The 14,354-nt window shown below is 30.3% G+C and overlaps 1 protein-coding gene across 1 annotated transcript in view; it reads left to right on the plus strand.

The window, feature by feature from the left end:
* LOC133326083 (sodium/potassium/calcium exchanger Nckx30C) overlaps positions 1 to 14,354 on the plus strand; it is a 151,073-nt gene that overhangs the window by 89,375 nt on the left and 47,344 nt on the right. Inside the window, exons 4-5 of the mRNA XM_061534759.1 lie at positions 4,882 to 5,075; positions 14,228 to 14,302. Coding sequence (XP_061390743.1) covers positions 4,882 to 5,075; positions 14,228 to 14,302 — 269 coding nt within the window. The remainder of the gene's footprint in view (positions 1 to 4,881; positions 5,076 to 14,227; positions 14,303 to 14,354) is intronic.

A 14,354-nucleotide genomic window follows, 5' to 3' on the forward strand; every position in this document is an offset into this window, starting at 1 on the left:
GAGTAAATATATTTAATAACTCGATCGAAATAACTTTGGAATTTCGAGTTAGTCTACGACATCCAGGTATTCTACATCCCCACAACATTGTTATCACATTCGAATCAATTAGCAACATCATCTAATGAAAATAAATTATAAAGAAAATCAGGAAAAATAAAATTTATCCATTAAGATTCAAGGGTATCTCTTTGAGAACACCCGTTTTTGTCATTACAAATTACAACAATAGGAAGAGAACGAAATTATTTGCAAATATAATTTTAATAGCAGAGAAGATTTGTATCTTCATTGGTAGTAATACAACCTAGCTGATCCAAATTAAAATTGTGTGAGTATATTTAATAACTCAATCGATATAATGTTGGAATTTCGAGTTAGTCTACGACATCCAGTAAACATTGGACCAGCATAAATGTATTATTTTATTTCTCTTTCGAGATGAGCTACACGATCGAAGTTGCTATGAGGTAAGCCAGAGAGATACTATGAACAATCCCACCATTATGCGACGCGTTTCGCCGTTAGTTAAGCAGTTCATTAATAGGCAATGTGGCTTACAAAAATCATTACTTGATATGTTGCATTTATATCGATTTTTTAGGAAATTGCATTTACGAATTAAATTGAACCATGTCAAGGTTTGGACATTTGTCATAACACCAGAACGTGCCTTTTCTGAACAGTATTTACTTATCGAAAATGTACAGTATATGCTCTTAATGTAATAATGCCAAAAATATAATGTAAAAAATCTAGTATAAGGATGCTCAAAATCCCTACAAATAATTTGTGTGATCTTGTTTAACTCGTCCATCGATGCTGTATTCAAGTATTGTTTTTCTTTAATAAACCTCTTCTACAACTAAGTCCAGCTGATTATATGATCATCTGTCAAAACTTGCCCCTATTGTGATTTGAATTCACAATATGAAGACAAAAAACAACTTGGTAATGTCCAAAGCTTTTTAATAAGGGCATTCAGGCAGACCAGCTGCATATCAGCTGCTTTCATGTTCAAGTGTCAAAATCCATTATTGTGAATTGACTTGTATTATGAAAACGTAAAAAACGTCAAAATTTTTGACATCTATACTGAATAGAAAGTGGACTAGTTTGAGGAGGAGTAATGTCAAAACAAATTTTGACGTTAAACTTGGTCATGTCATAGCACAGTAAATAGAAACCCAATTAAGAAATGGCTTTCCACTTCATAACCATAGATCTATGATTCGTAATAACCTTCTGTAAATATTATGAACCTTCTGTAAATATTATGAGCATTAAATCTCCAGACAAAATTGAACATTTTTTTACAAAACGAAATAAAGAAACTCATCAAGAATTTTTTTGCAAATATCATGGGGTTGTATTTACAGTGGGTTCTATGGGTTTGAATTCACCATTTAATATTTATTTTTCTTAATCGGTTGTTAAACAAATTATAAATGAACTCCTTAATATATTTTCGGTAGGGGAGGAAAATATCCGTCTCATCTCGATTATAAATTTTATAGTTTGTTTGATTAAAAGAGCTATTTGCACTACTAATTCAGGTAATAAGGAAACTCAGCTGATTCTGAAGATTGGTGCCAATAGCAATTATTGTGAAATGACTTCACATTATGCATATGTACATAATGTAATATTTTGTGTTCAATAAACTTGAGATATAAAACCTTATTATTGCATTATGTGCGACATCTATATAGTTCAACCTGGAAGACCAGCTGATCAATATCGTTCTGTCAAAATGATCTATTTGGAATTAATTGTTTGAACAGTGCAATCACAATGGTAAATAAATTCTAGTTTATGTCACAATAAATAGATACTCCGTTTAGGGCAGCTGACTATCCGTGTAGTTTGTACTTGAATTCGAATTGCAATGGTGCCAATCACGAAAATTATTATTAAATAAAATTTGATACATCAGCTCATGGTACCATAAATGGGTAGTCCATTTAGTGCAGCTGAATATAAGATTTACTGTCAAAAAGCATAGTTTCTACCATGATGACTCGTTTACCTGTCGAAGGGTGTCAATTTGTTTTTTTTTTTTGATTTATTCGAATCTGCACAAATTCAAGAAAGTCCCTAGAAAATTTCAAGTGAAAATCTCAAGAACTCTTGAAGATGTAGCCGATTTATTGTGTCAGCATCAAGTGACGGCTGAAGGGCTTCAAACTCAAACTTTAAACGCGTTTTCTCCAAGCATAGGTTTATCGATTTGCAGGCACGATAACTCAACAACTAATGACCCAATCGATTCCAAATTTTTACACATTTCTCTGTGAGTGTATAGCTATCGTATGAACTAGGATAAAGCCAATCGGTGAAGATCTTCCTTATTTTTTAACTTGGATTGTGGTCAAAAATCTGCCATTTTCCAAAAAATATTTTTTTCAAAAGTCCGTCATTTTATTAATTTTAGAGTTGGAATTTTCGGATTCCGATATTCCAGTGAGGAGTTATCATGCCCACCATCAAAAATAAGGACTTTTCTTTAATTACAAAAAAAAAACAACAAAACAATAACAACAACAATTTTTTTTAAATTATGTTTCTTCTCTTTTAAATCTTCAAATATATATGTGCAAAGTTACAAACCATAACAAGCATTGGTATTGAATCTTGAAAAGTTAAAATTGGAAATCTTGAAAAATTAAAATCGAGAATTTAGAAATTAAGAACTCCATTACTACTTAGTACAATTTCGTTAACTAATTCTGGTTTAATATTAAATTTTATATTTTTTTTAAGAAACAAGAAACACCATTTTATGTTATTAGAATATTCTAAAAAATGTTTAAGTATTGGAAAAAGTATAACGATTTAGAAAAATTTGCGAAAATTGTGTATGTGTTTTCGTTTCGTTTCGTTTTTTTTTTGTATTTTTTTTTAAATTAATTGGCATGTTGTTGTTATTTCGTTAAGCATTGTTTATGTAATTGTTGTATTACAGTTCCTTGTGTTAATGCTTAAATGTATTGTTAATATTATAGCAATAAAATGTATACAAGAAATTATAAACAATATTGAAAAATAAAACATAATTGGTTCAATATTTTAGGAATAACATTGTGTGTCCTTTCCGTCCATATTTAACACCCACCTTTTGTCCTCTGTGAAAGTTTCCTCAAACCAAGTCCAACTCGAATTTAGTTGTTAGTAAAAAAGTACACCAAGATTTAGCACTAGAAACTGAGCTTTTGTGAAAATAAAAATAGTGTATAGAACAAGAAATACAGCTACATAGTCTAGTCGACACTTACAACAAACAAAGTTTTTGTATAGAACCAAGTGTATAGTATGTGTCCCCTTCAAAGAAAACAAAAATAGCTGCTTTTTGGCTTTTGTATAGATACTTGTAAAACCCGAAAAAAGATCCTTAAAAAGAAAATGTTATCCTCCAATGAAAAACAAAAATCCCAAAATGTCCCCTAAAAATATGCAATACATTTCAAAACGCCCAAAATGAAACGCTTTCAAGTAGACTGACTACCACTACCAAAAATAAACCACAACAACAAATGCAGCTACAACATAACATTTTCAACTCTCTGTTAACCCCTACCCCCACCAAAATGCCTATTTGCTATCTCTGTTATACCACCACTACCACCACAATTTGCAAACGTAAAAAAGAAAAACTAATCTAACTACAATTCCAAAAAAACATTACTCCAATCCAAAAAAATATTAAACTCAACTCAAAAATCCTTTTGGCCGTGGCGTGGTAAATATATGTAGTGGAAACCTATATACTTAATTATATATCAGTAGTAATGTTCTTAATTTAATTTCTTAATTTTTCTAGTCTTTGCAAAACAAAAGGCAGCGACAGAAAGACGAATTTTGCTACCAACTTTATTTTCTATATTAAGAAAAACCAAAACAAAAACAAAAATTTTATATTTATTTGATATTGATGTACATGTTTGGCTGTGTTCTCTTTAATCTATCCCCCCTTTTTACCCAGAACAATTGTACTCCCCCTATTTTGAAGCTTTTCATGCCTAAGCCTTATTTAGAACCCTCCTTAGATTACCTCCTTTTCAAAGCTCTCTAAGTAGTATTAGAGTCTCTAGATTATTTACTTTAAATGCTGTTTTCCCCTCTCTCTCCCTCTGAAACTTTTTGTTTCCCCACCTCCAACCCCCTAAATGTAGCTCTATATTTTTCTCTCTATCTCCGTGTATCCTCTGTTTCTCCATAACTGATTAATTGTATAACACAAAAATTATTTATATTTAAAAAATTCTATTCTAAAAATATTTATTTTTCTAATAAATCAATTAATTAAAATTTAATCTATTAACAAAAATTTATAAAATATGTTTTCTTAATTTGCCATAACAAAAACCTATTGAATATAAAATTTTTTATGAACAAAAAATACAACAAAAAAAAAACCAAACGAAATTTGTTTTATTCGATTTTTAATCGATGAAAAATTCTTTTTCTTTTTTTCTTCTTCTATTTTTTATGTATGATTTTTATAAATGTAATAACAAAATCAAAAAAAAAACAAACTATGTGGATTTTCAAAATTTTTTCTTAACTTCCAAATAAAATATAACAAAATTTCCAAACCAAAAATCCATTAAATTCAATCAAAAACGAATGCCTATCTTTCTGTGTGTGATAAAATCTCAAATTACTAATTAATTGTTTGCCTCACTGTGCAACATATTGTTTTCTATTTTTTGGAAAACATTTTCTTAAACCCAACCCCACACCTAATTGAAATTTAAACTTACTTAAAATGCAAAAAAAATGAATTAAATGCCTCTCAAAACACTGAAACTAAAAATCAAAAAAAAAAAAATCCAAAAACATCCTTGTTCTCAAAAAAACACAACCATGAAAATGACAAAGATGATGTTCCAGGCAAGGTGGACGAAAAGGCGACACAACTGCATGCTATTGCCTCCCTCAAGGTGCTATTGGATGCAACAAAACCGCAACGGGGTGGTGCCACAACATCGGCTGCCAATCATGTGAAAATCAATTTGAAGGAGACCACACTGGCTGATCGTCCCAATGGCAATATTGATACAACATTGGACTCGGTGAGTACACACAATTTCAATATTTTTTCTCAATACATAAAAAAAATGTTATAAACCACAAAGATATTTAAGAAAAATATATAGCATAAGTTTAGACGTTATCAGAAAATTAAGAAAATAGAAGCATAATTTTATTTAAACAAATAATTAAACAAATTATAAAAAGTGCTTCTATTTCAATATTAGTTTATGACCATAAATTAATTAAATAAATTAGGAAATTTTGTTTTAAAAACCCCTATTCTCAAACGAAAAACTCAAATCAAACTAAATCATCCAAAACTCTTTAAAACGTCACACAATATCAACTGCATTTTTTCAATACCAAAAATGTGTTTTCTAAATACTTATTTTATTTTCATTTTTTTTAATATTTTATATAATTTTTTGGAATAAATATCTATTAAGTTTTTAAATTTGGTATTGTATTTTATGGAATAACAACTCGAAACTTTCTTCATTTAATTTGAAGCGAAAACAATTTGATGTATTTGTTTTGAGTGTCAGGGTATTGGTTAGACGATAAAATTATAACTCCGTTATATCAAATATGTGAAGTAAGCCCATAGGGATTAAAAAATTATTGAAAAATAAAATATTTAATGAAAACTTAAATGCAAATTTTAATAAAAAAAGCTTTCTTCATACTTTTTCAGGTTCAAAAGATTGGTTTTTTATATTAAACCATTTAGATAAATGTCATAATTATTTTTTAAAAAAACTATTTTTGTTGGATTTCCTTTAAGTCCACCTTCTCAGTTATCCTTGATATTTCGGTCATTAATGAAATGTTTTCTCAGTTTTTTTTTTCTTCAACATCCACATGACCCAATTAGTTTTCTGTTTTTCATTTTATATTTGTTTAATTATTCTTTCAATATGAAGGAGGACATAAATTATTATTTCATATCCTTCGATGAGCATTAAAATTATTTTCATATTTTTGTTGGATTTTATGAAAACAATTCAATTGTGAAAGGGTATACGTTAATGACAAAAAGAAAACATAAATTATGGAATTATTTTTTTACATCACGTAAAGCTCCACATAAAAGCATTCTACAGAAGAACTTTAAATGTTCCATATAGAATAGAAGGCCTTATCCTCTACATGCTATAGAATAGTTTTAGGTCTTCTATGTGCTATAGAAGAGCTTTAGGTCTTCTATGTGCTATAGAAGAGCTTTAGGTCTTCTATGTGCTATAGAAGAGCTTTAGGTCTTCTATGTGCTATAGAAGAGCTTTAGGTCTTCTATGTGCTATAGAAGAGCTTTAGGTCTTCTATGTGCTATAGAAGAGCTTTAGGTCTTCTATGTGCTATAGAAGAGCTTTAGGTCTTCTATGTGCTATAGAAGAGCTTCAGGTCTTCTATGTGCTATAGAAGAGCTTTAGGTCTTCTATGTGCTATAGAAGAGCTTTAGGTCTTCTATGTGCTATAGAAGAGCTTTAGGTCTTCTATGTGCTATAGAAGAGCTTTAGGTCTTCTATGTGCTATAGAAGAGCTTTAGGTCTTCTATGTGCTATAGAAGAGCTTTAGGTCTTCTATGTGCTATAGAAGAGCTTTAGGTCTTCTATGTACTATAGAAGAGCTTTAGGTTTTCTATGTGCTATAGAAGAGCTTTAGGTTTTCTATGTGCTATAGAAGAGCTTTAGGTTTTCTATGTGCTATAGAAGAGCTTTAGGTCTTCTATGTGCTATAGAAGTGTTTTAGGTCTTCTATGTGCTATAGAAGAGCTTTAGGTCTTATATGTGCTATAGAAGAGCTTTAGGTGTTATATGTGCTATAGAAGAGCTTAGGTCTTCGATGTGCAATAGAAGAGCTGTAGGTCTTCGATGTGCAATAGAAGAGCTTTAGGTCTTCTATGTGCAATAGAAGAGCTGTAGGTCTTATATGTGCTATAGAAGAGCATTAGGTCTACTATGTGCTATAGAAGAGCATTGGGTCTTCTATGTGCTATAGAAGAGCATTAGGTCTTCTATGTGCTATAGAAGAGCATTAGGTCTTCTATGTGCTATAGAAGAGCATTAAGTCTTCTATGTGCTATAGAAGAGCATTAGGTCTTCTATGTGCTATAGAAGAGCATTAGGTCTTCTATGTGCTATAGAAGAGCATTAGGTCTTCTATGTGCCATAGAAGAGCATTAGGTCTTTTATGTGGTACAGAAGAGCTTTAGGTATGTTATATGCTATAGGAGAGCTTTCGATTTCTGGATTTTCTATAAAAAGAGCTTAAAGACTTTTATGTTCTAAAGAAGAGCTTAAGGTCTTATATCTGCTACTAAAAGCACTAGATTTTCTATAAAAGATCTTTATGCCTTATATATTATATATAAAGGAACTTTTGGTCTTAAATATGATGTAGGGCTTCTATGTGCTATAGAATAGATTTAGTTCTAATATATGTGATATCAGAGCTTTAGGTCTTCTTTATATATTATTATTATTTATATATTATTATTATTTTTAGAAGAGGTTTACATCGTCTATAGGCTATAGAAGAGCTTTAGTTATGCTATAGAAGAATTACACCTTATACGTGCTATAAAAGAGCTTTATAAATCTAAAAGAAGATCTTTTGGTTTTATATATGTTATAGAAGAGCCTATGTATTATCTTCCACATGCCATAGAAGAGCTTTAGGTTTTCTACATAACAAAGAAGTGCTTTGGTAATATCTTTAATTCTTGTTTAATTATACCTTCTCAGATTTTCTGCATCCCTCCTTTTGTCCGTGGTTTTCTGCCAGATGAGAACCCTGGATATTATAGCAAAACAAGTGAAATACAAATACCAATACAACATTCATTTGCCACACTTCCCTATCTCCTCCATAATAAATATAGAATATATTTATATGGTGTGAATGAAAGAACGTTCAAGGATATGCTTTTAAATTAAAAAAAAAAAAAAACACAATTGAAACCCAGAGAGCAGAACACAAATTCACGCACTGTAAAACAAATAGAACGTGACACCTATGGCATATGTTTAATATGTCACATAGATTTATGACATTTACATTGTTGGGCTCTGCGTTGTTTAATTGACACTAAAAATGAGAACTCTCTAATAATTTACAGCATATGAATAATAAATGCAAATAGAAACTATGCAGTTTTACAATATTTGTACAAAATTCTAATAATCAAACACACACACATATGTGTGTGCATACATACATATATATAAGCATTATGTGTGTTTGTCATTTTTAATGCATAGCCTTACCTAGCTATTTTCACATTTAGATAAACCGAAATTTTGTTTGTTGTATGCGTATCGCCGCCGCGCATTTTTGTGTTTTGTGGCATCATTCCATGGCCAGCCAGCCATCCATCCGACCCGCCACCAAACAACTAACCAAACAGGATCATTGAAAGTGCACGTGTGTTTGTGTACCCTTTTTTCTGTTATCAAAACCACTGCAGCATGTAAATTCAATTACGTTAATTGCTATTTGCATATCGGTCGCCTATTGCCATCGATATTTTTGCCACAGTCGCATAGAAGGCAAAAATATTGTTTTTCGTTCGTGTTTTCTCTTGTTGTTTTTTCAGTTGATTATTTGCATAATTAAGCTGAGTTCAATTGAAAATGCAAAGCTTTCGCTGACTGGTTTAAATCCACAAATAAAGTGCAAACATACATTCAATTTGACTGCATGTCGCCAAAACGAAGAGTCATTAGGATTTCAAAATCAAAGGAAAACATGAATTAATGAACTTCGAAAAAAAAAATATTTGCAATTATTGAAAGTTGAAATTAGTGATGGTAGTGGATGTTTGTGGAGGAATGTAATAATAATTTCAAAAATATTTTCTAGGAATTTTAAAGAGCTTTTAGGATTTTTACTTTCATAAAAGAGCTTTAGGTTTTTTATATTAGGTATAAGATACATTCGGTGTATTATGTGTAGAGATATACCTACACAGAAGAGAAGAACTTTATGCCTTCTATATTGCAAGGAAATTTTCTATAGAAAGGCATTTATTTGTCTGTATTACTTAGCAGAGCACTAGCTTTTGGTCTTCTATATTGTATAGAAGAGCTTTAGGCATTCTATATTGTATAGAAGAGCTTTAGACTTTATATAGAACAGCTTTTCTATATAGTATAGCAGAACTAAAGTTCGCTATATTATATAGCAGAGTTTTGAGTGTTCTCTATTCTATAGAAGAGCTCTAGAAGAACTTAAGGTGTTCGATATTATTGTGAAGAGCTGCAGTTGCTCTATATTTTATTGAAACTTTAGATTTATTATATTATCTAGAGGAAGTTTTGGTCTTCTGTAATATATAGAAGGTCTTCAGGTCTTCTACACTGTATGAATTAAAAAAAATAATCATTTTCCATTTATTTAATATATAATTTTTAATTATTTATTATTTCCCTATCGTTTCTCCCCATTCATATTAAGTGTTTCCTGTTCCTTAGATCATTAACCCCAATGAATCTGTGTGCATTTCTGTGCTGCAAATTTTCGAAATATTAATTTTGAAAAAAAAAAAAAATAAATGTGTGTGTTTTGTTTGTTTGGTTTTATTTCCCCAGAAAAAAATAAACAACTTTATGTTATTATAATTTTTCAATGCAACGATTATGTGTGACTAAAATTTCCCAAAGAAAATTATCTATCAATTTTAATACTAAATAATATATTTAATATTTATACTACTATTATGATGTATGTGTATGTCCTTTATAAAGTTATAAAAATAACAAATTGAAGAATTTTAATAAATTGTTTAACTGAAATAACATTAAAAAAACTCAGTTTTTAATGATCAAAGTTATGCCATCAAATTGGGTTTTTTGTTTCAAAAATACTATAACAAATATTTAGTTCATTCAATATGTGTTACCTATTTGACGGCATATACATATCTATACTATCTCTTTATCTCTTATCATATTCACACCACTTGAAAAACACATACATATCTATATATTTTTTTCTTTGTCACTGTGACTGTTGACACTTCTTATTTTTATATAAAATATTTATTTTATAGTTTTAAAAAGTCCATCCTACCATCCTCCATCCACATTGATTTAATTTTAATATTATTGTTATTTTTTTTTTTTTAATTTTAAACTTTCTGCCTTCTTTCTACTTCTACTCTATATTCTTCATTAGAATCGAATCAAAAATCGAATACAAAAAAATTACTAGACCTAATTCGGAACGTTTGTTACTTTTTTCCTTTATTTGTTGTTGATCACATATCTCCTAATTAATTGTGTAATAATTGGTAAATTATTTGCTTTGTCTATCTTTGGGTTAAATAAATTTACGTAACAACAAACATATATTTTGCAAAATAAAAAATATGTAATTTTTCTATTTTATTTTATCTTATTTCTATCTTACGGAATATTTTCTGTTCTTTCAACATTTCATCAAAATCGTTTTCGAAAATAAAAAAAACATCATAAATAAAGGCATAAAATTGTGTAAAAATTCGTACAAAAAATTCGCTAATGGTTCATTCGAAGGCGATACTCATCGAAGCACCTTAAGAAATTCTCAAACTCAAATGGGTAATTATAACAAATTATAACTTTAAAATAATCTGGAATCATTTTGAACGCAAGGAAATGTGGTTCCAATTCCGTAACCTGTTGAGTATCCGTTTGTTATTTAATATGAGCGTGGCAACAGGCACAATCATAAAGAAGCCTTCAAGAGGTATCGGAAGAGTTTTCTTTTCTGCTTCTGGAAGTCTTTCGAAAAGATATATAGTAGGTGGACTAGAAGAGCATGACATTTACTATTGTGTCGATATTTTCTCCTTGGACCTTGAAAATGTATGGTGGGTTCACGAAAGCTTCTCAACAGGCCGTACCAATATCCCCACCATATCTCAAAGATTAAGAGATTCTAGTCCATAGACTATGGGTACTCTGCTTGCGCAATATCCATACACCAGCATGGGTGTGATAAAAGGTGGCCTTGTTTCTGAATTGCTAACATATACCGCAGTACCATATGTTGGCAAACACTATCCTTCTCCGTATCTCAAAACTGATGTCATTTGTTTTGTTTATGGCGATACCGAGGTAGATGAAATCTCTGCCTACCTCAAAGCTGTAGTTATCAAGTTCAAGCTCAAGTTTCTTAGAGGTCCTTTCCGACTTTAACAGCTGATCTTTTCAAATCCGTTCAAAAGTGGCTGTTACCGCTCATTATACTCGACCCAAAAAAAAGGGCTCAGAGAGGTCATTTCCGACTTTAACAGCTGACGTTGTGCCAGTTAATGTTATCCTGCATAGCCTTATAATTTTTTAAGGAATGTCGAAAACTGGCGTGGCTTTAAACACATCTGAGCTGATTGGGTTGTCGAATGCGGCGTTTTCTTATCCGTTGAAAAGTTTCTCTTACTGCTCGTTATGCTCGAAAAGGTCACACGGCAAACTATAACCTCGGCATTGAAGGGCTCTGAGAGGTACTTTACGACTTTAACAGCTGACGTTGTACCAGTTAAAGTTATCCTGCATAGCCATATAAATTTTCCAGGAATGCCGAAAACTGACGTGGCTTTAAGCACATCCGAGCGGATTGGGTTGTCGAATGCGGCTTTATTTGTTAGGGTATCTTCTTCACCGCTAATATTTGGTACCAGAAGCTTTGCAAAATGTTCCTTTCATATGATGAGCAATTTTAATAATGTTTTATTTATAAAATGAACTCCTATAGTACTTTTGTTAAAATTCTTACAAACTACTTTACAACTTAAGTTATATTTGTTTTCTGCATCTTAAGTTTATATAGTTATCCTTATGTAATATTTTATATACAGTGTTACGTGTCGTTCGTCGGTTACCGTCCGTTCCCATGTGTATCCTATATGCATCTGTCACCAGATTTCCTTTTTCATCTGTACCATGGCATAATGAATAGGTAGTTCATTTAGTGCAGCTGATGTATCGATTAACTGTCAAAGTGCGTAATTTCTACTTGCATTCGATGTGCAATGTTGCCAACCACGTGAAATATTATATGAAAAAATTGGACAGAAGGTCGAGACAAAAACATAGGTTTTTGTTGTGATACATCACCTTGTTATTGCATCATGATCTGTACAGTAGAGCTGTAAAAAAATCGATGACAATATCGATAGTATCGATTCTTTTTTAAAATTGAATATCGATTGATAGTTTTGGCTATCGATATTATCGGACAAAATAACAAAGGTTAGGTTTTGCCAATACGCCAATATAATTTGCGCGCCTTTTCAACTTTGTGTTTGTGAAAAAGAGTATTGTAAAATACGTATTTTTGACAAAAAATAAATTGGATAAATATGTAATTATAATACTGCCGACAGTAAATACGCATTGACCCTTAAAAGTATTATCCAAAGCCGAACAATATAAATTAGCTTAGAAGCACGTACATTTTTCAGAAACGCGAAAAAATTACAACAATATTAAAACCACTGACTGTGGTTCTCTTTGAAGCAGGGCCATCTGATATTTAATTTCATATGTGATTTATTTTCAGTCCCAAATGAGATTTGCGACACAACCAAATGTTCAAAACCAGGAAAAAGTCTACAATGTGTTACAAAAATTATTAATATCATTGCTTTAACTAAAGCCAAATTATACATACCTTCAATTCTGTATTTGTGGATTCGGCATTTGCTTTTTGAATCAATAGTGCTGCGCCTGTGTGGTTTTATTAATAAATCGTTTCTTCTTAATATGTTGTTTGTTTCTTCTTTATATTTCTGCAAAATTTCAACAAACACAAAATCTGTCATTTTCATTCCCAAATAGTGGTGGAAAATTACCGATAATATCGATAGCAATCGATAGTTTGAAATGTAATATCGGAACTATCTAATGTTTGGAATATCGACGTTTTTACAGTACAAGCCCTCGGTTTGGTGTTTTACTTGCTGGTAAAATTTCCCGACTTCATTCTGACTCCTGTACGTCTCGATTTGCTCACGCTCACGTTTTTCTTGTTCTTATATTTTTGGCATTTATTGTGGTATATCCCAAAAACTATAACTTTTAAATTTGATATGGTCCATGGAAGCACTTCTAAATAAGGAAATAACTAAAGTACGTTGTGTATTCAGAGAGGGCATTAATATTTAACACTGAATAATTTCAACCATTTTTTACACAATTTTATGCCCATCTCCAACTGTCATTTTTTCACAAAACATTTGGTAACTCATTTTCATAAGCGAAATTTGTTGTTGTTTGTTTATTATATTATTTTTTACTTTTTATAAAAAATCTATGAATAAATTTTGCAAATGCAATTTCCACTTGAATCAATAATAACAAAAAAAATAGTTTGAAGTGCATCTGTGTATATGTTTGTATGCCATTTTAAAAATTAAATAAATAAAAACAAAAAACTGTTACTGGAAAGCTTTCAACACTTCAATTGGTACAACGAGTATTTTATTGAAATCCAAAAACAACAATGCTTCTTTTTCGGTTAATAATGTAGTTTTATTTTTGATGTTTATATGTATAATAGAATTATTGCGAAAATGAGAAAATAAAACAACTTGACAAAGCAAAAAAGGAAAAAATATAATTTTATTTCATATTTTTATTTAATTCGATAGGTTTAAAAAAACGAATTTTAAACATTTTTATTTATACCATTTTTCAATACGTTTCCGAGTTGGGCCTACTCTACTCTATCTCTCCCGCTTTTTTCAAATTGGCCTCTATTTAAATATTACAAAAATCAGGCAAATTCTATTCTGTTACAAAATTTGTAAACCAAAATTAACCACTACTTTGGAATCCCTCTTTCTCCCCGCTACTCTTTCTCTTTATCTTCTACTATTTATCGAAATAAAATTCTTAACCCCCCTTTTTCCCGATTTCTTTATGTTATTAATAAAAAAATATTTTTTATTCAAAAAAATCTAAATAACAATTTTAAATAATATTTTCAAATATCAATTATAATATAATTAAGATATAAAATATTATTCTACAACTTGTTTAAATATCCAAATATATTTTTCTTCTTCTACACGTTCGAATACCAAAAAATCTACTACTCCACTTATCTTCTCTGACAAAAACAAAAAAACTGAATACCGAAAATCGAAACCAAAATTTGTTGAATTTTTTGTCGCCAACCAACTAAAAAAAAATTAACAAATTTAAAGCCATCGTTAAGTGGTCGTCGTGCGAGCTGGATAGATCAAAGGGTCAAAATTCAAACGCGAAAATTTAGCATCAAAGTTAGTTTCACATTTATTATTACTTTTTTTAACAAATTTTTTTACTTAACTT

This window comes from Musca vetustissima, unplaced genomic scaffold (assembly GCF_032173495.1).
Source record: "Musca vetustissima isolate MV318-11 ecotype Yass unplaced genomic scaffold, APGP_CSIRO_Mvet_v1 utg12302, whole genome shotgun sequence".
In the NCBI taxonomy this organism is placed as follows: domain Eukaryota; kingdom Metazoa; phylum Arthropoda; class Insecta; order Diptera; family Muscidae; genus Musca; species Musca vetustissima.